Source organism: Neopelma chrysocephalum, unplaced genomic scaffold, assembly GCF_003984885.1.
Source record: "Neopelma chrysocephalum unplaced genomic scaffold, ASM398488v2 Primary Assembly neopelma1_59, whole genome shotgun sequence".
Classification (NCBI taxonomy): domain Eukaryota; kingdom Metazoa; phylum Chordata; class Aves; order Passeriformes; family Pipridae; genus Neopelma; species Neopelma chrysocephalum.
Window position 1 is genome coordinate 18,188,472 of NW_020897714.1, and position 21,999 is coordinate 18,210,470.

Genomic DNA, 21,999 nt, shown 5'->3' on the forward strand with positions numbered 1-21,999 from the left:
CAATGGTCACACATAGATGAATAGAAGTAAAGACACATCAAGGGACTAAATAGATCTGCTTCTCCACGTGTGGAAATACAGGTGTGTATTTTCATATAGCTTTGTATCCTATATTCCTGCACTTCCCCCTTCCACACCTCCTATTGCCATATCCATTTCACAGTGAATGTCCACTTCTAACATGGCATGTCAGGTTCCTCACGTTTTCCTACTGATTAGGTGAAGACACTCGATGGTGTGTGATTTGAAACTCAGGCCAAGTAAAACAAGTAACCATTAGCTCCCCCTGAAACATCTCAATAAAGGCAGTTCTTTAGGTCTCTTTCCTCTGTTAAAGCCACTGATTGTCAGTAAACTTGCCAGTTTGGCCATGGAGGAGCACAGGAGCCAATGCTCTTGTAGCAAACCAAGCTGAAAAAACCATCCCTCCCCAAAGAAGAAAATCCAGACCATTTTTGTTTCCATATAGTTTGGTTATTTTGAACATCATAACTTTATTGAGACACCAGTAGTTACCACCTTCACTTTGTTAACCACAAATATATAGGACATTGTAAACACAGGTGCCGAGGTGGCGGGGTTCGCTGTAGTTGGATTTTGGAACAGACAGGGGCAGGGGGACAGGGAGGAGGGGTGAAGGGACACTCGGGCTTAGACAAGACCACTCAAGAGGATCCTGTATGCGGCAGGCCATCCATGAGTCATCATATATACGTATATATGTATAGCTTTATATTATACATCTCTTTAAATATATATATATAATATATATACTATACACAGGCAGTAATGTGGCAGGGGAAGGGGCCGAGCAGCCCAGGTGGTGTTACAAATGCCACACAGGCAGCAGGGAGTTGTCTGGATGGATGGTTTGAACTTGCTGCATGAGGTGGCCTCACTGGGCTCCTTGCCTTGTACCTGCTCTGGGGACTGGAGCTGAGACTCCTGTGGGAACCACTCTGCAATGCTGCCTTCCCAGGTCCTCCCAAGTGCTTGCGAGGGAGCAGGGACAAAGACACCTCCTCCCCTGACAGAACTGCCAGGAATATGCTGAGGAAAGGTGTGTGTGATGAGGTGATGAACAGGGTGGTGGTGAGGATATGGGTGAGCCAGGGATGGGGACAGGTCAGGAGGCTGAAGCCACAGATAGAACTGGGGCAAAGTTTCATCATCCTTTTGCCCTTCAGAGCCTCTGTTTCCACAAGACACTCCCTTACTTGGGGGCTTTCTAAGATAAGAAGACATCAAGGGGACATTGTTCCCAACAGGGGATAGTAATCCTCTGTAATCTGGACAAATGGCAGAGGGGGGAGAAAACTGCCTTATGATTTTGCTTACACAGCCTTCCCTCTGATCTCCTAATCTGTAGAGTGGGGCTGATATCACCCACATTTAGAATATAATAGGGACATGTTCTAGCCAGCTGTTCAGGTCTTGCCTATGATAACCAGAAATAGGCAGCACCTTATCAGAAGCGCCTAAGATAAGATAACCAGCCCTTTGGGTAGGTCTGTATGTCTCATTAGCTGCAGAACAGGCCAAATGCCAGTGGAAATTGCATTTTGCATTTTAAAGAGCTACATGCAAACAAGGAGACTCCCACCCCCAGGTCTGTCACCACCAATCTTCCACTGCAAAGGCTGAAAGCACATCAACTCAAGGAGCTGTATGTCTTCTGCCGTGAGCCAAAGCAAGAAGTTGTCTGAGTATCTACTGTTGTAGTGTCCTCTGCCACACCAATGCCTTTCCTACAATGCGAAGCAAGGAGGAGAGGGACAGAGAGATGGGCAGTAATCCAGGATGAAGACACCTGGCTCTGAGGGGGAAGCTCATACCTGCTTCAAGCCCATCTGAGACCATCAGCTGGTTACATGAAGAAAGCAAGCCAAAGAGGATAAAGAAAACCTTGCTCATTAGTCAGCCCCAAATGGTGTTTAGTCATCTACATAACTCTGATGGGAACAGGGTATGTAAGATGCTCCTGCGCCACACCCCAAAACAGAGCCTCAGGTAGACCCCCCACATATTTTCTGTACCTCTCCCTATGCACCTGGTCCCTCACCCAAAGGGGACAGGTGCTGGACAGTTCCATCCAAAAGGTACAACACATTTTTGTGCTCAGGGCTGGTTACTTATAGCATCCTCCTCCTCTCGGTTCCCTCCCCACAGCCCAAATGAAAGCATGAAGGATGACACAGATGAGTTTGGGTGAGTACAACTAATTTCTCTCCTCCTCCACCTCATCATTTGTTCATTCTTCTCCCCCAGGGGGAGATGGACTGGAGGGAACTCCCCCCACAGCCACAGTCATAACAAACCTCTCTCAATAAAGTAAACCTATCCCAAGCCTAAATATTAGGCTGAACCCACAGAAAATGAAGCTCAAGAGGCTTCCTTCCAAAAAACACCCCTCCTATTTACAGTATTGCGTTCACTCGCAGCCCCAGAGCAAGGGATGTGTACCCAGTCATTCCTGCTGTGTCTGTGGGGCTAGCTGTTCCCCTTCTCCTGTCTTCACCAGTGGGTAACTACCAGCACAGTGGGGCAAGCCATGGGAAGGACAAGCCATGGTGACAGCCACCAGCAGCACAAGTCTGCTGGTAGGAGCAGGTAGAAACAGTGTCTATTTACAGTGGAGAACACTGTTCCACTTCCCTCTTGGGGGCCTGCTGCTCTACAGTCCCTACCCCATCCTGATCACTGTGGGGCAGATGGGAAGGAGTCACGCTGGGAGGAGGGAAGGACTGGTAACTCCAGTGTCCTCCAGAAGAGATGTTCACACAGGCCAGATCTGTGTCCCATCCTCCTGACTCCTAAGGGTGCTACGAGGAATAGGCTGGATGCTCAGCAGGAGCATCTACAGATTTTGGATCTGCTCCCCATCTCTGCTACGGGGACCAGTGTTGTGTCGAGCAGGGTGGCTTCCTGGGCAATGGAGCTCCTCACTGCTGCAAGGTAAACCCTGCATCTTGTGCTCTGAGAGATGTCTGTGCCAGGGACAATTGTCCAGGTAGCTATTGCTGAATTATTTCCCTTCAGGGGAATTCTGGAAACCTGTCTTCACACACAGACCTTGTTTCTATTCTAGAATAGAGAGTGGGCTTCCACAGCTTTGTCTTTACTTGAAGCAAAATCATGAGGAATGTGGAATGATATCCATATGAACTCTATTGAAGAGTCACTGCTGCCACCTAGGCGAGGCTTTAAAGTCAGCCAGGATTTGAGATGCTGCAGAAGAGCACTAAGGTATGGTCTATGGCAAGTACAGAAAGACCAGACCTCAGAGAGCTCAGTATGGCCCCACCCAATTCTCTGCACACCAAAACCTCCTCCCCATCTGAGTGGGAGACAAAGCGCGGCTGTGCAGGGCAGCATCCTTTCCCACTTGGTTGCACCCCTGTGCAAGAGCCAGATGCATTCTGGCCATCCCAGCAGCAGCATTTCTTTCCAAGTAGTGTCCTGCTCCATTCCTGTGTGCTACAAAGATGGCATCAGCAAGAGGCTTCGCAGTGTTGTAGCAGAGGAAAAGAGGAAGGTAAGGACCTGAGGAGCAAAACTGTCTTTCTCCTCTTCCTCCTCCTGCCCAGGATGAAAAGACAAAGCTCCCCTCTCCCCCTTGAACCAACCCAGCTGGGGTCAAGGACTCTCAGGGTGCCCAGAAGCCCACGTCCTCCATCCTTCCTCCCGGGGCACTGTATCTGGGCCCTGGGACTGGGCATGGCTCCCCTCCTGCCTCATCAAACATTGGACTGAGAAGAGCAGTGAGCAGGATGCACGGCTGAGGGGAACCACCTCCACCTCAGTCCAAGGGGGCTGGATCTCATGGCACTGCCCCTCTGCTCTGCTCAGTCTCTTGCTGTAACCTACAGACATGCCTGTGATTCCTGATTGTACCTGCAGATCTTCCTCTTTCCCTTCCCATTTTTTCTCTTTGTGCTCCCCCCACTCCAATACCACTTCTTCCCAAATCCTCTAAAAATAAAGCACCCTTCCCTCACTAGCATGTGGCAGAGAAAAGCCCCCATCTTTACTGTTCCTGCTGCCCTCCAGGCCCCATCCTCACACTTGTGTATGCTGACTCCAACACCACCCCCCTCCCTGAGCCACCAGGTGCTCCAGACCAATTTGGATGCTCCCACATCTACTCCAGCCTTTAGCGACACCATCTCTTCTAGGAAGGTCCACGGTCCCTCTGATTTCTTCCCTTCTGCCTTCAACACCCTCTCCCCTACCCTGCTGGTAACATAGCCCCTCTCCTGCCCACTAGACACACTATGCCATCTGCAGCAAGGCAGGAGGGAGAGGAGGAAAGGGGGGACTTTCCTGTCACAATGCAGATTTTGGGAAAATTTGGTTCTGGCAGGTAGCTTGGGGGGAGAGGAGAAGGAAAAGGTGATGGGGAAACCTTTTTTTCTTTTTTTTTTTTTTTCTTTTTTAAAAACAATAAATAAAAACAGATGACCCAGAAGGCTGGAGCATAGCTGAGAGCCATCTCTAGTACCACTATGCACGTGTCTGGTTTGTGCCTCGGCTTTCTGCCGGCAGTGGGAAAGGGGGCAGAAGGGAAAGGGGAAGGGAAAGGGGCATCGGTGGCTCAGTAGTTCTGTGTTTGGTACCCCTGTGTCTCGGTGTCAAAAGCATCTGCTGGAGGGGGCTGCTGGTATGTCCCCACCGCATCTGTAGCATCCTCCTCGTTCGTGTAGGGAGCATAAGGCATGCCGGAGTCCTGGCTTGGGTCCATGTAGTCCTGGGAGAAGAGGGCCGAATCGGCACCCAGCTGGAAACGCTGATATGCCAGGAATGCCTGGCCCACCTTTAAGGGAGGAGGTGGAGGGAAGAAATGGGAAGCAGAGAGGGGAGGGAAGAGGAGAAAAAGAGGGGGAACGTACCGAAAAAGAGAAACAAACAAAAGTTGGGTTAGTAGTGGTTACGGATTAGTGCGCGAGGCCTGCCTGGTGGAGCACTGGTGAAACACCCCAAGAACATGGATGTCCAGGCTGTCCCACAGAAAGCATGAGCCCACCAGGAGAGAAGAGCACTTGGCAGGGATGTCTGCAAGTGCAGCTGGCTGTGTGCAGCCTGCCAGGGCTCCCTGCTCTCTCTGGGATGTGATGGGCACCTCCTGCCTGGCAATGGGGTTTCACCAACATGGCACAGATCGCAGAGGCTCAGTTGGCATGTGCTTATTCCATTCTGCCCCTCCTGCCTGGGGGAAGGCAATATCTGCCTCAGCAAAACCACAGCGGGTTCAGCTGCCAGGCTGGATGTACGCTGCCATTTGGCTTGGAGAGGCCAGGAAGAAGAGCAGGATTTGACACAAAGTAGTGAGGTAGAGGTCAACCCCTGTAACCCCTTCACCAGTCAACATCCACATGGTGCAGCACAGACCTTGGGAAGGAGCAGCAGGAGGCAAGGTGGCTGCTTCCCAGACCAGGGAGTGGTCAGCAAACAAACTGCTGCCTCCTGCCCCAGGCACTGCAGGCAGGACACCTTTTGGTGGACTGAGGGAGCCTGGGCATAGGGTTCAGCACTGTGGACCACAGCAGCCATGATTTGTTGTCCCAGAGCATCCATGATCAAGGTGAGCAGTCTAGCAGGTGATGGGGGGAGAGGATTTTGGGGAGTGAGGTCTAGAAAGAAATGGAAGAGATAAAGTGGTGGGGGCAGAGGGTATCTCCTGGCTGAAGTATTAGGTCTGAGCAGTCATCTAAAGAAAGGCACAGTGGTGTTACAGAGCGTTAGTTAGGGTATGGGTGAGGGAGAGAAGGGAGCAGAGGAGAAGAAGAAATTGCCAGTTCCAACTCTCCAGAGGGAGATCCCCCATTCAGTGGATAACCCCACTCCAGTTCAATGGCCCATGTCTTCCCATCCTATGCCCTGCAGTGACCACACACCCATGGTCAGGGCACTGGAACCAGCTCCGCTCAGTGACCTCCTCCAGCTGCATCCCTCCACCCCTTCCCCCAAATTCTCCCATCAGCAAGGGGCACTAAGGCAGCAAGGATGGGGAGTTAGGGAACAGGGTATTGTATTCCTCCTGAAAATTAATGTCTCTGAGTCTCCGGAAAGCCAGAAATGCGAGGATGCCCTGTGAGGAGAGAAAGGGGTATGGGAAGGAGAATCAGTAAGGTAGAGCAAACCGGTGTTTGAAATAAAAAACCCAAGGAACCGGGAGAAGAAGATGCCTGTTTAGCCACTCACAAGCCTGTGAACTGGGGAGGACCACTGTAGGTTATGGCACCTCAAAAAGGGTCCTGAGAGACCCCTTGCAAAAGCCTTGCTCCTTGTCAAACTTTCTGCTGGAGCTTGCAGGGAGATTTTGGCAGCACTCAAGTGCAGGACACAGCTCATGAAGGGAACACACACACTGATGTTCCTTGATCCTGCTTGGTGTGACCTTCCTCTCTGGCAGCTCTGTGGTCTTATGGCACCCTTCCTATCTGGACCCTGCCCAACATTAAGGCCTGTAGGAAGGGGAGAAGACAAAGCCACAAGCACTTATGCATGGAGACAGGGTTAAAACGCTTTCCTGCTTGGAACTATCCTGTCATTTCAGAAAAAAATCACTTGTGCTTGGTGCTTTCAGAGGCAGGAGGAAATCATCAAGGATATTTATACTGCACACAGCAATTTTTCCAGAAAACTAGCAATAAAGAACTGCTGGGGAAAGGGCAATCTTAAGACAGCACCATCACCTTCCTAAGAGATGACCCAGTGAGGCAGTGCTGCAGACAGACAGCCCAGAGGGACACTCATTGCAGCCTCTTGTGGCTAATGGTGACAACTCATATGACGGGAGCACAGCAGGGAGGGAGATGGGTACAACCCCTGGCCTGGAGCTCCCTTCTCTATTTAGTGTCTGTGAGGTGAAAATGCTCTTGAAGTCCTCTGATGCACAGGGGAAACAGGTTAGCAGGTTGCCCAGAGAGGTGATGGATGCCCCATCCCTGGAAATATTCAAGGTCAGGTTGAACTGGGCTCTGAGCAACCTGCTCTAGTTGAAGGTGTCCCTGCTCATTGCAGGGAAGTTGGACTAGATGGGCCTTAAAGGTCCCTTCCAACCCAAACTATCGTATAACTCTATGATAATGGTGCTTGGGGAGCAGGCTTGTCCACGGTCATATTGGAAGTCTGTCAAGGACACTACTTAATAGGATATGGGACTCTCTTTCCCATTGTGCTTGTAAATGCTCTAAAACCTTCTTTCACATAAGCTTTTGAGTCCTTGTTTCCCAAGTTTACCTCCCAACCACCTCCCCTCCTGCTTTTCCTTCTCAGAAGCTATGTGAACTGAGATCCCAGAGGGAACCACTCTTAGCCAATCACCTTCCATTCCCCACAAGATAATACAGTACAGAGGACATTTGATCCAACATCATGACTCTGTACTCACCCAGGTGAAGATGGAGAAGAACGAGAACGTGATGGCTGCTCGGGCTGCATCCCCTCCCTCATTCAGTGGGTTGTCCTCTTCTTTTGAAGCTTGCCACTGGTTGGTTAGAAAGCAGAAGCCAACGAACCAGAGGAATGCCCAAAAGGCTGAGATGGACCACCACGGACATGCCAAAGGGGAAGGACAGAAGATGTGTGTGAGCAGAACATATACATATCACATTTCTCTGGAGATTTCAGTCCTCTGAGACCCACCAGGATGTTGCAGACTGGGCCAAAGTGACTGCACAGCCAGTCTAAGCCCAAGCTGGTAAAGCTTACTGATGGCTACATTGTCAAGGTGACAATAGGTGTCTGGAGAAAGTACCTCTGGAGAGTTCATTTGCTTATGTTTGGTTTGATCACAGGACTTGCATTTGGCCTTGGGAGGGAGCCTGAAGGGCTTCCAGTACTAGAGCAATCACCTGGGCTGTCTGAAACAACCACTGCTTTACAACCTTGTCCTGCAAGGACAAGCAAAGAGCAATTCCTTCCATGGGAGCTGCAGAAGAGTGGGAAGCAGCCGGTCTGCAGTTGCACAGAGACTGGCTTTTGTAAGCACAGCACAGCTCAAGGACTCGCATCAAGGAAAGGTGGTAAAGGACCATTAACATGCTGTGCCCCCAGGAAAGGGGTGAAGGTAAAGGGTAGCCTCAAGGGGGAACTTACTCTCTTTGCCAGGTGCAGGCAGATACCCAGCAGTGAGGGAAATGGACATTCCTAAGCAGCAGCAAAACAGGGCTCAGTCGCTCCCCTTCTCTTGTCAGCTGTACAAGGAACTGCCAGGCAAAGGGCTAACCGTGGACAAACCTGCAAGCCCAATGTCCTTAGCAAGTTCAGATGCTTCATCTGATCCTGCCCTCACTCCACTTATGGCCCCTCTGGCATACTCTGGGGAGGGCCTGATGTTGAGCAGTTTGCCTGAATGGGTGGAGTAAGCCAGGAGAGTGACTGAGGATGACAGCATGAGAGCAAAGCACCTCCTCATGATCCTGCTGACTGGCCTTACACACACACACATACACACACACTGTCACTTTAACACACTGCTGGGGATGGAGAGATCTGACTATAAGTTAGAATAAGCCTCAGGGATGGATGAAGTCCCAAACAGTTATTCATATAGGGAATGCCAGGTAACCTAGGAGGACTTAGTTAAGTCAGCCTGCATGAATCCCTCAACTTTTTTTTATGTTCAATCATCTGGAGCTGGAAAAGGAGGAAGTAATGTCTCCAAAGGCATCCATACTTGGTCTTAACAAGCACAAGGATGCAGGGAGCCAAGACGTGCTGATCCTAAAAGGCTCCCTGAGCTACACCTATGGAGAACAGCCGAGAGGCATCAGCCAGATTGTCTAAGAAGAAGAGAAAGGGAAAGAAAAGGAGAGAGACGGAAAACCTGAGAGAGTAAGGAACCTAAAAGCCTTCTTGCAAGCAGGGACCTGACGTGAAGGACAGCAGAAGCTCCCTACCTCTCCCTTGCTGGCAGAGGAGAGAGGCACTACAGCCAACCAGCCAGGAAGCTCACCCGAAACTCCGATGTCTGAGAGCACTGCCTTCTTGCGGTCCTTGACGCTGCTGATCTGCGGGAAGTAGGCATCCAGAGCCAGGTAAAGAAGGCAGCTGAGGAAGGCGAGGACACCCACGGTAATGCCATAGTTGCAGGCATTGTGATTGCGGTTGAAAATGCAGTGCTCTTCTGACTCGTCCAGGCGGTTCACGTACCCTTCATTGACAATGGAGCCAAACACCACAATGGAGAATATCTGGTGGGGAGAGAGGCAAGAGATATGTCAGGGCAAGCCCCATCTCTCCAGACCAGCACAAAGGAGCAGGGGACAGACACTCTTTGCAAGTGCATCTCTGCTCTGCTGAGCTCCCATCCCGCTCTCTTGCCTGGGCTGTAGCCACAGGGAATTTACTGGGGAGATGGTCTCATTTTATTTCTGAGGATTAACTTAAAATAGGACATTTTTAGATTGAACCTTTTTATCCATCTGACCTAAAGTGATGCAAAGCAGTTGCAGTCTGGAGTAAGGGTGGCTTCCCACAGACACACAGGGAGGCAACATGGAGTGTAAACTGGGATATGGTTTTGGTGCAGGTGCCTGCATACAATGGCTTCAAGTAGAGGAAATCCTCTTAGTCTGCACTTATTCTCCCACTCACTCCTTTCCCTTCAAGGGATTAATTGTTTCTACCATGCATTTGTTCACTGATTTTATCTATCAAGCTACTATGCTCTTTTCCCCATCCACCCTCCCACAATCCACAGCCCTGCTTGCTCTGCAGCTCCATTTTGCTGGGCTCCCGTTCTCCCCATCTCCCCACACATCATACACCTCTCTTCACCAGTTTTCCATCAGCCCAGTCCGTGACACCACCTATCCTTCTGCCCACTCACCTGTATGCCAACACCCTCCAAGCTTCCCCACAGATTTTAGGGGCCAAACATCCTTCCTCCAGGTCCACCTGTCAAGGCCACTGTGAGTCCTCCCTACCCATCGCCACCACTGCCACTGCATGTTATTTTAAATCAGGTAGAATTAAGGATGAGTCCAGGTAGAAATGCCCTAATCCGCAGTTGCTGGTCTAATCTTTGCTCACAGGCTTAGCCTTCGTCTCCTGCCACAAGGCTGTCCCTCTTTGACACAGCAGGTTCACCAAAGCAGAGAGCTATTTACAGCACCCCCAGTCCTGCATCTCAAATAAACAGCTTCCCCTTGCAGCCACAGGAGAAAGAGGGGAAGATCAAGGCAGCATGTACAGATTTTTCTTTGCAGGGCATCTGGAGACTCTCAGTAGGAACAGCCTTGGAACCACCACCCAGCCCCCAAGGAGAAGCAGCACACAAGAAGGTGAAGAGGCCAAGTCTCCTGCAGGGAGTGGAGCTAGGTCTGAATGTTTGCTAGGTCAGAAGGACCCCAGTACCACTTAACCCAACCAAGCACCAGAAGACAACCCAGAAGCAGAAAAGTAGCTTTGTGAGTTCAGGGAAAATTGCTGATTAATGACAACCCAATACACCACTTATCATTGTGTGGTGGTTTGAAACTCCCAAGGATCCAATTTTTAAGTTCAAGCCCCCCTCCCACAGTCTGCCCCTGTGAGAGGGTTTAGTGATGGTATAGACTTGATATCTTTTTCGCTTCATGTGGAGAGTTTTCAGACAAAACACAACCATTCATTATTGGGGGAAGGGAAAAATATTTACAAGGTTTATTTACTCATACCTATATATATATGTATATATATATCTACATTGAATTAAATTCCTCTTTTCCTTCAATAAAAGTCCAAGAAGGAAAGAGAAAAGTCTTTCTGTCACTGCACAGGCCACAGTTCCTTCATTTCAGTTTTTTGTGGCACTGGCTAGTGTCCTTCATTTTCCTAAGGCAGCAGATTTAAGTATGGCAGTCAGGATTTTGGTTCTTACTTTGTGGAAATTCCAACCCCGAGCCCGAGCCTTCGGGGGATTTCCTTGTAGATCTTTACTTCTCTTGGGGTAGAATATTGAAGGCAGCTTTCAGTTCAGTCTTACCAAAGCTCTTTTGCTCTGTCTCAGCTTCCCAGTATGATAGAAGCAGTAGCAGCAGCAGCAGAGGGCACGGCCACCTCCCCCGTGTTCCATCCTGGCTCAACTCTCAGGGCGACTCTGGGTTTCTCGGCTCCTCTGTCTCACTCTAGCTGCTGCTGCATTTTGGGACTCCCTAAAGGTTTGGAAGTCCACCCCTCCTCTTCAACAGGTCTCTGAGTTTTGGGAAATTAATACAGTCTTACCCCAAACCAGCTCTGTTGAGTTTTCCTCTGTTTCGTTGCCAGCTCTCCCTCCTGCAGGAACATCTCTGCGTCTTTCAGCCGGCTTCATGTTATCTTGTTGCTGCTGGCTATCTTTTTGGCTTTCAGCCATCGCTGTCTCTGTTCAGGACTGCTCCGCTGCCGCTTTCAATGTTTTCTGCCACTGCTGACAGTAAGGAAATTCTCCCACCTCTTGATTACGGGACCTGGTCCAGCTTTGACACTACACCGGGTCTCCCGTAGCCTCAGCTGGGGCTGGGGGCTCACTGGCCCCCTGCCTCCTCGTGGTTCAGATCATGGCTACCAACCTACTAAAAAACTACTTCAGCCTTCTCTTCCGTTGCTGTGGGTATGTAATTTCCGTAGGGCGCATATGAACCTTTGATTGGTCCAGTATTATCAGTGGGGCAAACCATTACTGCCCCAGAGAAAAGGTTTTTCAAACCACCACACATTGGTGGGGTTGGATGCCTGAGATCCACAGCACAGACCTCTGCTGTTTGGCCTGTGGCTTCAAGAATGAGAGGAAAAACCTTACAGTCCCCAACAGCCCTTGGGCAGATACTCAACACCAACCATGTTTCACCTGCCAAACTCTAAAAAGTAGCCACTGACACAGATATTATTTTTTCACCCCAAGACTCACAATTGGGTCACACTTGTGTTGCTGAAATTGGGTGTATCACACTACAGCAAACTAAAAAAAGCTGGGAGCTGGTGTTCCTAAGCGCAGAGACTGTATGGGTTCTCTGAAAATTCATGAGAGCTTTTTAAGCTTAGAAGTAAAACAACTGATTTGTCCTCCTCCTTCTTGAAAATTGAGATTGATCATATTTTGCAGAAATTGCCGGTGAAAATTAAATAAGAATCTCTTCTGCCAGAATCAAAAAGTTGATCCTCAAAATTTCAGCCTGAATGGTTTGGAAAGCAGCAAAATTGTACACAATTACAGCCAGGCTCCTTCAGTGGGACGTCTCACACACCTTCACAACAGGCTGGGCTGACAGGTCTGCCTGGGACCATTGACAGTAACACCCTGTTCCTCTGACCTGAGGGGCAGCCGACAGACTCCTGAAGTGACATCCCAACGTGAGGCTGTGACCAGCACCGATGCTGACACCTGAAGTACCAACCTCCATATATTGTGATTACAAGGTGGGTGCCCTGCTTTCTGCAGCACTAGACAGAAAGCTTATCTTCTCTTTGGGAGATAAGGAACAACCTCAAGAGTGGCACAGTCTGGTGTTCAGTTTTGGTTTAGGGCTCAAAACCAGTAAAATGTTGATTCCCTGAGTCAGGTCAACCCTTGCAACAAGCTGTATTGTGAGTCTCTGCTTACTCATTTGAGATGAATGAACTTCAGTAATGGCCTGTCCCCAGAGACACCTCTGTTTACTCAGCTCATATTCTGATACATATCTTCCCTCTGCTCTTATCTTTGGATTTGCTGCTTGGCCTGGAAGAGCTCTCAACTGCGAGCAAAAGAAGCAAAATAATTCCTTTTTGCATTTGATCTTTCATACCTTTTTATGCTGGCATGTCATAGAGGCCCAGCTCAGAGTCACAAGACCAAAGGAACATCTCCCTCTTCCTAATTTTCAAGCAGAGGTGGCAGTCCTAACTTCCTTTCTCCATCTTCAGTCAGCCAAAACACCGCAACTTCTCTCCTATGAAGAGAAACCTGTTTCACAGCCTGGAGGTGCCCAAGGTATGATTTACAGGCAAATATCTGATTTCAGATGATCTTAGGAGTTTTCTGGGGAGATTCCACTAAATGTGTTCTCACTTGTGAGCAGAACAAGACACTCCAGATGCTTATCTTCTGTGTCCTGAAACAGCTACCCCAAAGTACTCTCTGTCCTTAGGGAAGCTTTCAATGGACCAAAGCACAGCAGCTTAAGGGATGTCTCCTTCTATCTGTGTGTTCCTCGCCACTAGCATCAGCTCTGGTCCATGCTCCACTCCTCGGCACTGCAGAGAGGGCACAGAAAGGGATTGCTTCCTTTGCCAGCCTGTCACCGCCCTGACGGCGCAGCAAAATGCTGTGAGGACCCACTGTACACAGAAGCCTTGAGCTGGGCTGAATAACACCAACTGGGCAAGAATGGGCAAGCTCAAACCAGAGGTTCCAGACTGACAGGCAGAGCTGGACAGCAGAAGAGGCAATTGCTGCTGCTGCTGCTGACAGGCAACATTGCCTGTTTTATTCCTATGATGTCTATACACAGAAACCATTGTGACAAACAATTTTCTAAAAAAAAAAAATCATAATTATGAGAGCTCAGGTTTTGCAGCCCTAAGGAGAAACTGTTGCACACTTCATCCATGGCAGCTACTCCTTGTTGGTAAAGGAGCAGGTGGGTGGAAGCTCATCGACGTGGCAAGTCATCTTAGAAAGAGCAAATATTTTTTATTTCCTTGATTTCATAATCCGTGCCCTGCAAAGATGATCCAAGCCGCAGGTGCAGCATGAATGACTGCCTGGATTATGAACAAAGCACCAAGTTTTCAAGAATGAAGCATTTACGTTCCCATTCCCATCACATCTGCAGCACTTCTGAAGAAATGCCAGCAACAAGCAGCACTGGCACAAGCCTCTTACCACCCTACATTATCACTGCTTCTTTCTTCTCCCCCCATTTGGCATAGCCAATCCTACCTGCACAGGGTCTTGCCTATGGCCACTGATAAAATGGTCCAAAATACGCATCCAGTTGCAAAGATGAGGTGAGGAGAAGATGGCAGGAGTCATCTTCTGACTGAGCATCGAGATACAGGCAAGTGGCTTGTCTGCAGGCTGACAGGAGGCATCCCAAGGTTCCCATCATTTCACTCTGCTGAGGGAGGTGCTAGCCACTTTCCTGAGCTCAGTGACAAAAAACAGCCAGCCATCCCCAGCTTTGGGCACTTGAGAGGCCTCATTTCTTCAGCGAGGCTGCTGAAGTTAGCTAACAGGGCTTGAAGTAACTAGATTTTTTGGTTGAGATTTTTAGGTTCCTTTAAGCCTTCAAGAGCAATGTTAATTGGGCAGGTGTGCAGGGACATAAAACAGCACTTGGAGAAGATCTGACCAACTCATCCCTGCTCCTGAGACCCAGCTTTTCTCCACTTTGCCTCTCCTTAAACGTCACATCCACACAGGTTGTTGCAATCATTTTCCTTGACTCCTGTTTTTATCCAAGAACTCCGAAGACACCAAGTGAAGCCCAGAGCCAGGTGCACTGCAAAGCTGACAGAGACAGAGCAACTTGCCAAAAGACGCAGCAAAATGAACTTAATGCTTAGCACTGTGCGGAGGAGACGGGGAGACGCTGAGAGGTTTCCTCTCCTCATTTCTCATGGGGTTCATTACAGGCATGTAAGGGCTTATTACAGTGAGAAAATTGCAGAACAGGCAAAATTCTGCACCCTACCAAAACATACCTTTTTTCCCCTCTTGCTTAACTCGGTTATCTGATTTTGCCAAAGCCAAATGTGAGTGGTGAGCCCTCAGAGGAGAGGTTCTCCAGTCCCTCCCGACCTCCCCAGTGCAGGCTCAGCCCTGCAGAGAGCTGGGCAAAACCTCCTGAGCATCATGTGAGGCTTTCCACCACACTGCCCATCCCCAGCCGTGCATCAGATGAGCATCATGTGATGGATGCAAAACAGAGCCAGCCTCCGGCAGTGCACTAGGATTTTCCTGCTCCTCATCCCAGGAGTTTGTCATGCTGCCTTCTGACTTCATCCCCAAGATCCCCAGGATGGCTGTGGTGGGGATGAGGCTGAAGAAGGTTTCTGCTGAGCTGCCTGCCTGGGCTCGCTGCAATGCCCACCGGCCACAGCCTCTGTCGCACTGCATGCTGCTTCTCCCCCTCCCACACCCCCTTTTTATCCTGTTATAGAAAGGAAATAGTTTGGTGACATAATATTCCTTGTGGGACTTCAAATCAAATCCCCTTCGGGAAGAATGAAGCAATAACCTCTTCTGAGTCTGATCTGGTAATGACCAGGAATAAATCTGTTTAAAAAGAAAGCAAGAGCAGGGGAGAACGCAAAGGATAAAGTGGCAGAGATGATCTGTCTTTCATTTTCATTCAGCCTCTTGCAAATGGAGTCTCTGGAAAGCTTTGGAGTGCCCTGCACAGACATGGATTATTATTATTACTACCATCATTAAATCTACTTGTATTTAGTTCATTTCGAAGAAAACATATGCAGCTTTTGAGACGCATGGGACTGGCAGCTTGGAAACAGACGGCCTCTATTTATTCCCTCCAGCAGGCACCACACAGGCAGCAAACAACTCCTGCCCACGGTCTCAACAGCGTGTCTGAGCCCTGTGCGGGTGCTGGAGGGGGCCAGTCTCCCCATACACAATTCCCCTGAACATGGGACAGGGGAAGAGTACAGCTATGCCAGCACTTCCCTACAGTTCACCCTCTCTGGCTATCAGCCACATGGCACCAGCTCCCAGCTCACCAGCCGAGGCTGAGCTGGAGCAGGTGACTGAAGGGAGAAAGGCTCCGAATCCCTAATTCCTGCCACGGGATCTGGGACAGGCTTTCCTGGCCAGCCAGCTTTTTTTTTCACACATGGTTTGGCAGCTGACAGGCCAGCCATTAACCCTTCTGCCTCCCACCAGACCTGTGCCCAGGGTGATCTTCCCCACTACAACATCCCAAGCCCCAGGTGATGATGGAGCAGCCGTGCCTGCAACCTTGGGTAGAAAGGAAGAACTCTGCCATTGGAAGATGCCCATGGTGTAAGCAGGAGGCTGAGCCCAAGAGGACAACTTCAGGAAGCTCCGTCCAGTCCCACAGGTCCCATGCTCTTCCCCTGGTGAAAGAGCATCTTCTGTCCCATCACGACTAATGACAACTCCCCACGACCACATCTCCATGGTGGTATCCATGTCTTTTGTAGTCCCAACATTGCTACATTGCATCTTTTTCCATAAGGAAGAGTTCAGTTTTCTTTCTAGCAACACATCTCTCCCTCCTTGGCTTGGCTGTGCCAACCTAGGCAGAGAACTGCACCCACTGCCACCTGCGCCTGCTCCTCTTGCAGCCTCATGAGTCCTCTCTGCTGCCTTGTCCTGCCACAAATGTTTGCCTTGTCCCATCACTATGCAGTTTCTCTGCTTCTCACCCGAGTGCCTCTCATGTTTTGAAACAGCAGATTACATATGATTATTTTTTGTTCATGTTTCCGACTGTCTTTGATTCCTATGTGCTACTTCTCAGATCTTTATCTGCCAATGCCATTAATGAGACATTTGTTCCTGTTCTAAGATTCTTCCTGGAAATGCTATGCTAGGAACAACACAACCTTCTGTATCCAACCTGAATCACCATGCGATTGTGCACACTTATTGTTCATCTTCTGACATGGTCTCTCACCTAATCCCAGTCATAGCAAACTCCCAAAAACCCTTCTGAAGCAGACCTAGGGATGGGCATTCCCTTAAAGAACTGTACCTGAGGCTTGACTGAAAGCACATGCTTTGAACTGCTGTGTTTCTTTCATCATGCACCAATGTATCTCACAAACACACAGCCAGGGAGCATGGTGGCTGGGGCAAAAATCAGGTGGCCGAGAACAGACAGAGAGCATGAGCTATGGTCCAGGAACATGGGGAATATCTCAGTTAAATTTACTTGGGACAGAAAGAAGGTGGGAGCCCAGTTCCAGCTGGTTTCGGACTAATGAGGCCCCCAAGCTCTAAGGCTCAGTTTAACTGTCATCGCAAGCCCACACTAGGTGTCCTTGGGAAGAGGCAAATGGTGTCGTAAGCCAGGCATGAGCATGGCAAGACAGGCTGGTGAGGGAGGAGATGAGGCTCCCTGCCATGCTGTGACTTGTTCCCACCCTCCAGCTTGCAGGTGCCAGCCTGTTGTGGTGGAGCAAGGGATGTGGTTCCTGTCCTTCACCTGCCTTGTCTGCTCAGTCAGAGCTGTTTGGGATGTACCATGCCTGTAGACACAGGGGACAGCACTTCCTGTCCTAGCTTGAAAGGTCTGCGTGCTCCTACCAGCCAGGGGACACAGTGGCAACAGCAGCAGGTAATGGAGGAAAAGATGGAGGGCAGGCAGTACCTCTCCTCACCGAACCTCCCTTTGGAGGGGCAGTGACTGACCTTGGCATCAGAGGGGGCTCAGGACCTCAATCTGTGTGACAAGTTTTAATGGGCTGCTTTGTCTGTGCAACTGTAGTTGGAAATACTCTCATTCAAGCCCACATCCAGGCAAGCTGGGTCTGCTTCCAAAAAGCCAGTTACTTTTGCCTTGTTAGGCTTTTACACTGAGCAGCACATCAGTTTCTCCAGCAAGCAGGTTTCCAAGCAGACAGGAGCACCTGGAACAACCTGTTTCGATTAGCATTTTACTTATTTATGGCACCAGTGCTACATCCAATGCCTACCAATTGTGAAGGAGCCATCCAGCTCCCATGCGCCAGCTGCGGAGAGCACTGCGGGTCCAGGCGCAACGGGACTCGGCAGGGATGTGCTCACACTCGCTTCATTTCAAGAACAATCCTGGAGCTGTGCAGCTCCAGCTTGGTGTGGGTCACCCAGCTCCACGAGCTCCAGCAGTAGCACCAGTAGCTCCAGCTGCTGGGTCACCTAAACGGGCTGAAGGCAAGTCTATATGCCAAAGTGGTAAAAAACCAACCCATGCATCCATGTCTCATCTGCTGTGGGGCACCAGAGTCACAGAGTATTTTGAGTAGGAAGGGACCCACAAGGATCATTGATTCCAGCTTGGGGATGGACCCCATGACCTTGGCATCATTAGCACCATGCTCTTACCAGCTGAGCTAAACAGTTGTGAGATGCAGCTCAGCTCTGAGCACATCTCTGTGTTGCAGCTGGCAGCAAGTGAAGTGGCAGGACGTGGAGCACTGCCTTGAAAGACCAGGACTGGGAGTAAACTGCAGTGGCAACATTGCAACAGAGTAAGTTGCTTGACTTCTCTTGACTCCCGCTGCTGGGAATAGAAGGGAGTTGTTCTGCTCTTCCCTACAGAGAGGTGAGGAAGCCTCTGGGATCTTCCAGCAACACACTGCTTTTGTCAGCAAGCCTCAGTTCATCTGAATCGGACAAGTCCCCTCACTGCAAGATCCAGATGCTGTTGAAAGCACCTTCAGCAGAGATACTCAGGAGGGATTGCTGCATAGTGCTGTTTCCTCGCTCTGCAACGTGCTATTTCATCCTGGCAAGCACATCTGGGGAAGGCAGCAGCAGAGAAATGGCTTGTGCTGAGGCTGAACATCCAAACCTGACACAGGCACCCTGCAGGACCACTGCTGCTCACCAGCACGCATAGCAGGCAACCTTTCTATAGGGCGATGCATACTTACTCCACCATGCCCGACCTTCAAAGCACCCACAAAACCTGAGCTGCCTCACAACACAGTCATGGTGGACTGATGCTCCAGAATTGCTAACCACTTTCCATAGTTCAGCATTCTCCTTGTCAAATTTATCTTGTCTCCTCTTCAGCAAGGAGCAACATAAATAATCTTCAGTCATCTCATCTGCTCCTGATCCTACAGTTCTCCCTAGAGATTTGCCACCACCTCAATTGGGCTGCAAACTCCCTGGGCAGGAGCCAGTTTTGGTTTCTGTTGGTAGAAAGCCATATGCACCTCTGTGCCATCATGAAGTCTGCTAAAAGGCTGCATGACCCGAGCACAAGGTCACTGCCTGAGGAAATGATCACGAGAATTTCAGCGAAAGCTCATCACGTGAAACAGGCCAAAATGAGCCTCTAGCTTGCCCTGGGGAGACAATGGACCAGTCACAACATGAGCAGGATAAAAGCAAATGAGATTTCAGGAGATGGTGGGCAAAGTACTTCCAGTGTGTGCAAGAGCAGGTGAAAGAAGGACTGTTCACCGAGACCACAGGGAGGGAGAGCCCTTTGCCACCAGAAAAGTTTGGCTCACAGAGCATGGCAATAGAAAAGCTAAGTACAGATGCAATCACGGTCTATAAATACACTCAGGGGAAAACACCAGGGAGGGAAAAGCACCATTTAAACTGAAGGGCACAAAATCACAAAAGCAAATGGATAAAACCCCAACCATGAATAGATTTATGGTGGAAGGCCCTGACCATTGGAACCACTGAGCACTCTCCCAGACAGAGTGAGAAGGACAAAAAAACCCATGAACTAGCCTTTTTTTCAGCAAAGTTCAACCAATTTATGGAAAGGGCCATAAAGGGTATGATGCTTGTGACAGCCTGAGAGAGGACTTCACTGCCCACAAGGACCTGTCTTGGTCTCAGGTTAACAAAAAGACCAAAACTACAACTAAATATTTGGCGTGAGCTTGTGGCTCCCCTGTTTTATGAAAGGAGAGAGGCTCGGGAGGACAGACAAGACCAAGCCAGTGGAAAAGCAGGAGAAGGAATGCATAGACTTGCACCATGATGGCCATGCCAGCCTCCCTTGCTGGACCACTGACCTGGAGCACCTCCAGCTCCTGCAAAAGGACTTCAATTTCCACGGCCAAGTGAAGTGCCTGGGGTAAATCCCATCCTGTCCTCTGTCAAGGTCAGATGAGCAGGGGGAAACAGCACAGGGTCCCAAGGAGATGCCAGTCCCTGGGAAGTGCTTCTTGCCTGGGGAGACCTTGCAGGGCACAAAGCTGAGCTCAGCAAGCAAGCCAACAGTGTACTCTGAAGCAGACTAGGTGCCTAATTAAAAAACAAACATATTTCTTGTTCTCTCTCCCTCACTGGTGCCTCTGGGAAGCCAAAATCCTACAGTGTTTGGATGAAGGGGAAAAACCCCACCAGACAGAGTGGCAGAGAGAGAAAGAGGAAATTCTGCCACAGAGATTAGCAGTGGGAGAGCCTTTGTAGGTCACATCACGTCCATCATCCCGGGGCATGCAGGCTGGCTCCACTCCAGCCACCCAGGAGCGGGGGGCACGCATACCCCCTTGCCTGACCTCCAGCCACAGCCAGCCCGCTCCTAGCGTGATGTGCTGTAGTGTAAACAAGCTCAGGCACACGGACAGACAGACAGAGTGCCCGCATTAATCATGTCCTTAGCTGTCTTCGGGGCTCTACAGCCGCCCTCCCAAGTCACATCACCCGGAGGGGACATCACCAATCCACCCACCCATCCAGCTGGGAGGAAAAGGGCTGCCTCCCCACCACCAGCAGGGAGCCAGGCCACCTTCCCTTTTCCTTCTCATTTCCCCCACCTAGCACTGCTTTTATTTTCCCAAAGCCAGCCTGCCGCCTTTCCTCTCAGCTTCCATGCGCATGTGTCTCCTCCACTCTCTCTCCCTGCCCTCCCTTCTCCGCTGCAGGCCGAGACCTCAATCTCTCCCCCGCCAGCTCAGTGCTGCAGCTCTCGCTCCCTTAATCCCAATGACCTTCTTGCACATATGCGCCAGCCCCACGGGCAGCCATGGGATCGGCATCACAGGAAGAGGAAGAGACCTTCTCCTGACACCCCCATAAGACCCCCCTTTCCCTCTGCCCCCTTCTCCACAAATTACGGAGATGAAAACATTACAGGGAAGGGAGCTTTGGCAGGGTGAGAGGATTAGGGTAAAACACAGAGCGACATTCAGCCCCCCATAGCCCCTCCAACTCACCTCAGCATGGCCTGAGCCCAGCACCCCCAACCCACCGGGGCACCATCCTAGGACTGCAGCATTCTCCCCTTTCCCAGGTTTCCCCCGTCACCCCACATCCTGCTGCCTCCCAGCATTTGCCAAAACCCCACAGGCATGGGAGGGTGAGAAGTCACCCCACCGCCACCCCCAAACCAGCAGGGATGGAGATTGGGTCATGGTCATTGATCCCTTCCCCCTCAGAGAAGAAATCCCCAACCAGACTGCTCTCGCCCCATATGGCCCTATATCCACACATCCACACATGTAGTTGTATGTGTATGTGCACACATATATGTGGATATATATGGACTTTTATACATACATATATATAAACCCAGAGACAGATCCATATATCCAAACATACCTGCACATATATTTTTTTATAAAAAAAAAATATATATATATATATAACAGAGAGAGAGCCATAAACGGTTATGGAAGTATACGTCCACATCTGTGTGTGTACTGATCTAGGATGTGTGGAGACATATCGACATACGCATACACATGTATATATAAAGCATATAATAATAAATATATAATACATAATAGCATATTATTATAATAACATATAATGGTATGTAACATAGGGCATAACGATTTTTTATATATATGTGTGCGTGTGCGTATAGAGGCAGGTGAGTAGGAAGGTCGGGGTCGGGGTCGGTGGGGGGAGCCCCGCCCGCGCCCCCGCAGCCCGGCGGGACGCCCCCCGCCCCGGTGCCGGTGCCCTCCCCGGGGGCGGCGGGGCCTTACCCAGGAGACGAACCGCAGGAGGGTCTGCGGCTGCCGGATGAAGGCCTGCGGGTCGAAGGCGCCGCCGGCTTTCCCCGCTCCGAAGGCGCCCCCGTCCATGGCGGTGCGGGGGTGGGCGGGAGGCAGGCGGGGGGCTCGGCGGGCGGTGCCGGGCTGCGCCGAGCCGAGCCGGGCTGCGCCGAGCCGCGCCGAGCCGAGCCGTGCCTGGCAGCTCGGCGGCGACGAGCCGCGCGCTCCCGCCCACGGGGACGCGCCGCGCCGGGAGCGCGCACCCACCCCTTCCACGCTACCACCCCCCCCGCCCCGCCGCCGCTGCCGCCCGCGGCACATCGCGGCGGTCTGGGGCAGGTCTGGGGGCAAGGCGGCGGTGTCCGTGGGGCTGGAGTGTGCGCGGGGTGC

At 50.6% G+C, this 21,999-nt stretch overlaps 1 protein-coding gene across 3 annotated transcripts; it reads right to left on the bottom strand.

Moving 5' to 3' along the window:
* Positions 1 to 458: 458 nt before the first annotated feature.
* SYNGR1 (synaptogyrin 1) lies at positions 459 to 21,797 on the bottom strand. 3 transcript variants are annotated; one of them, XM_027680207.1, is made up of 4 exons: positions 21,601 to 21,794; positions 8,960 to 9,197; positions 7,394 to 7,539; positions 459 to 4,747 (listed from the first exon to the last, which is right to left on the bottom strand). In XM_027680207.1, the coding sequence occupies exons 1-4, from the start codon at positions 21,697 to 21,699 to the stop codon at positions 4,595 to 4,597; spliced, it is 636 nt and encodes a 211-aa protein (XP_027536008.1). In that variant the 5' UTR covers positions 21,700 to 21,794; the 3' UTR covers positions 459 to 4,594. The 3 variants fall into 3 exon arrangements, with proteins under 3 accessions (XP_027536008.1, XP_027536007.1, XP_027536010.1); XM_027680206.1 differs by having other exon boundaries at positions 459 to 4,813; positions 21,601 to 21,790; XM_027680209.1 differs by lacking the exon at positions 459 to 4,747 and adding an exon at positions 4,897 to 6,088 and having other exon boundaries at positions 21,601 to 21,797.
* Positions 21,798 to 21,999: the final 202 nt, after the last annotated feature.

Excerpts from the sequence above, each read along its gene's own strand:
- SYNGR1 (XM_027680206.1), bottom strand. The coding sequence starts at position 21,699 with ATGGACGGGGGCGCCTTCGGAGCGGGGAAAGCCGGCGGCGCCTTCGAC. Across the intron at positions 7,540-8,959 it reads CTCAGACATCGGAGTTTCGG|CCTTTTGGGCATTCCTCTGG; the intron begins GTGAGCTTCCTG and ends GGTCCATCTCAG. Across the intron at positions 4,814-7,393 it reads TCTTCTCCATCTTCACCTGG|GTGGGCCAGGCATTCCTGGC; the intron begins GTGAGTACAGAG and ends CCTCCCTTAAAG.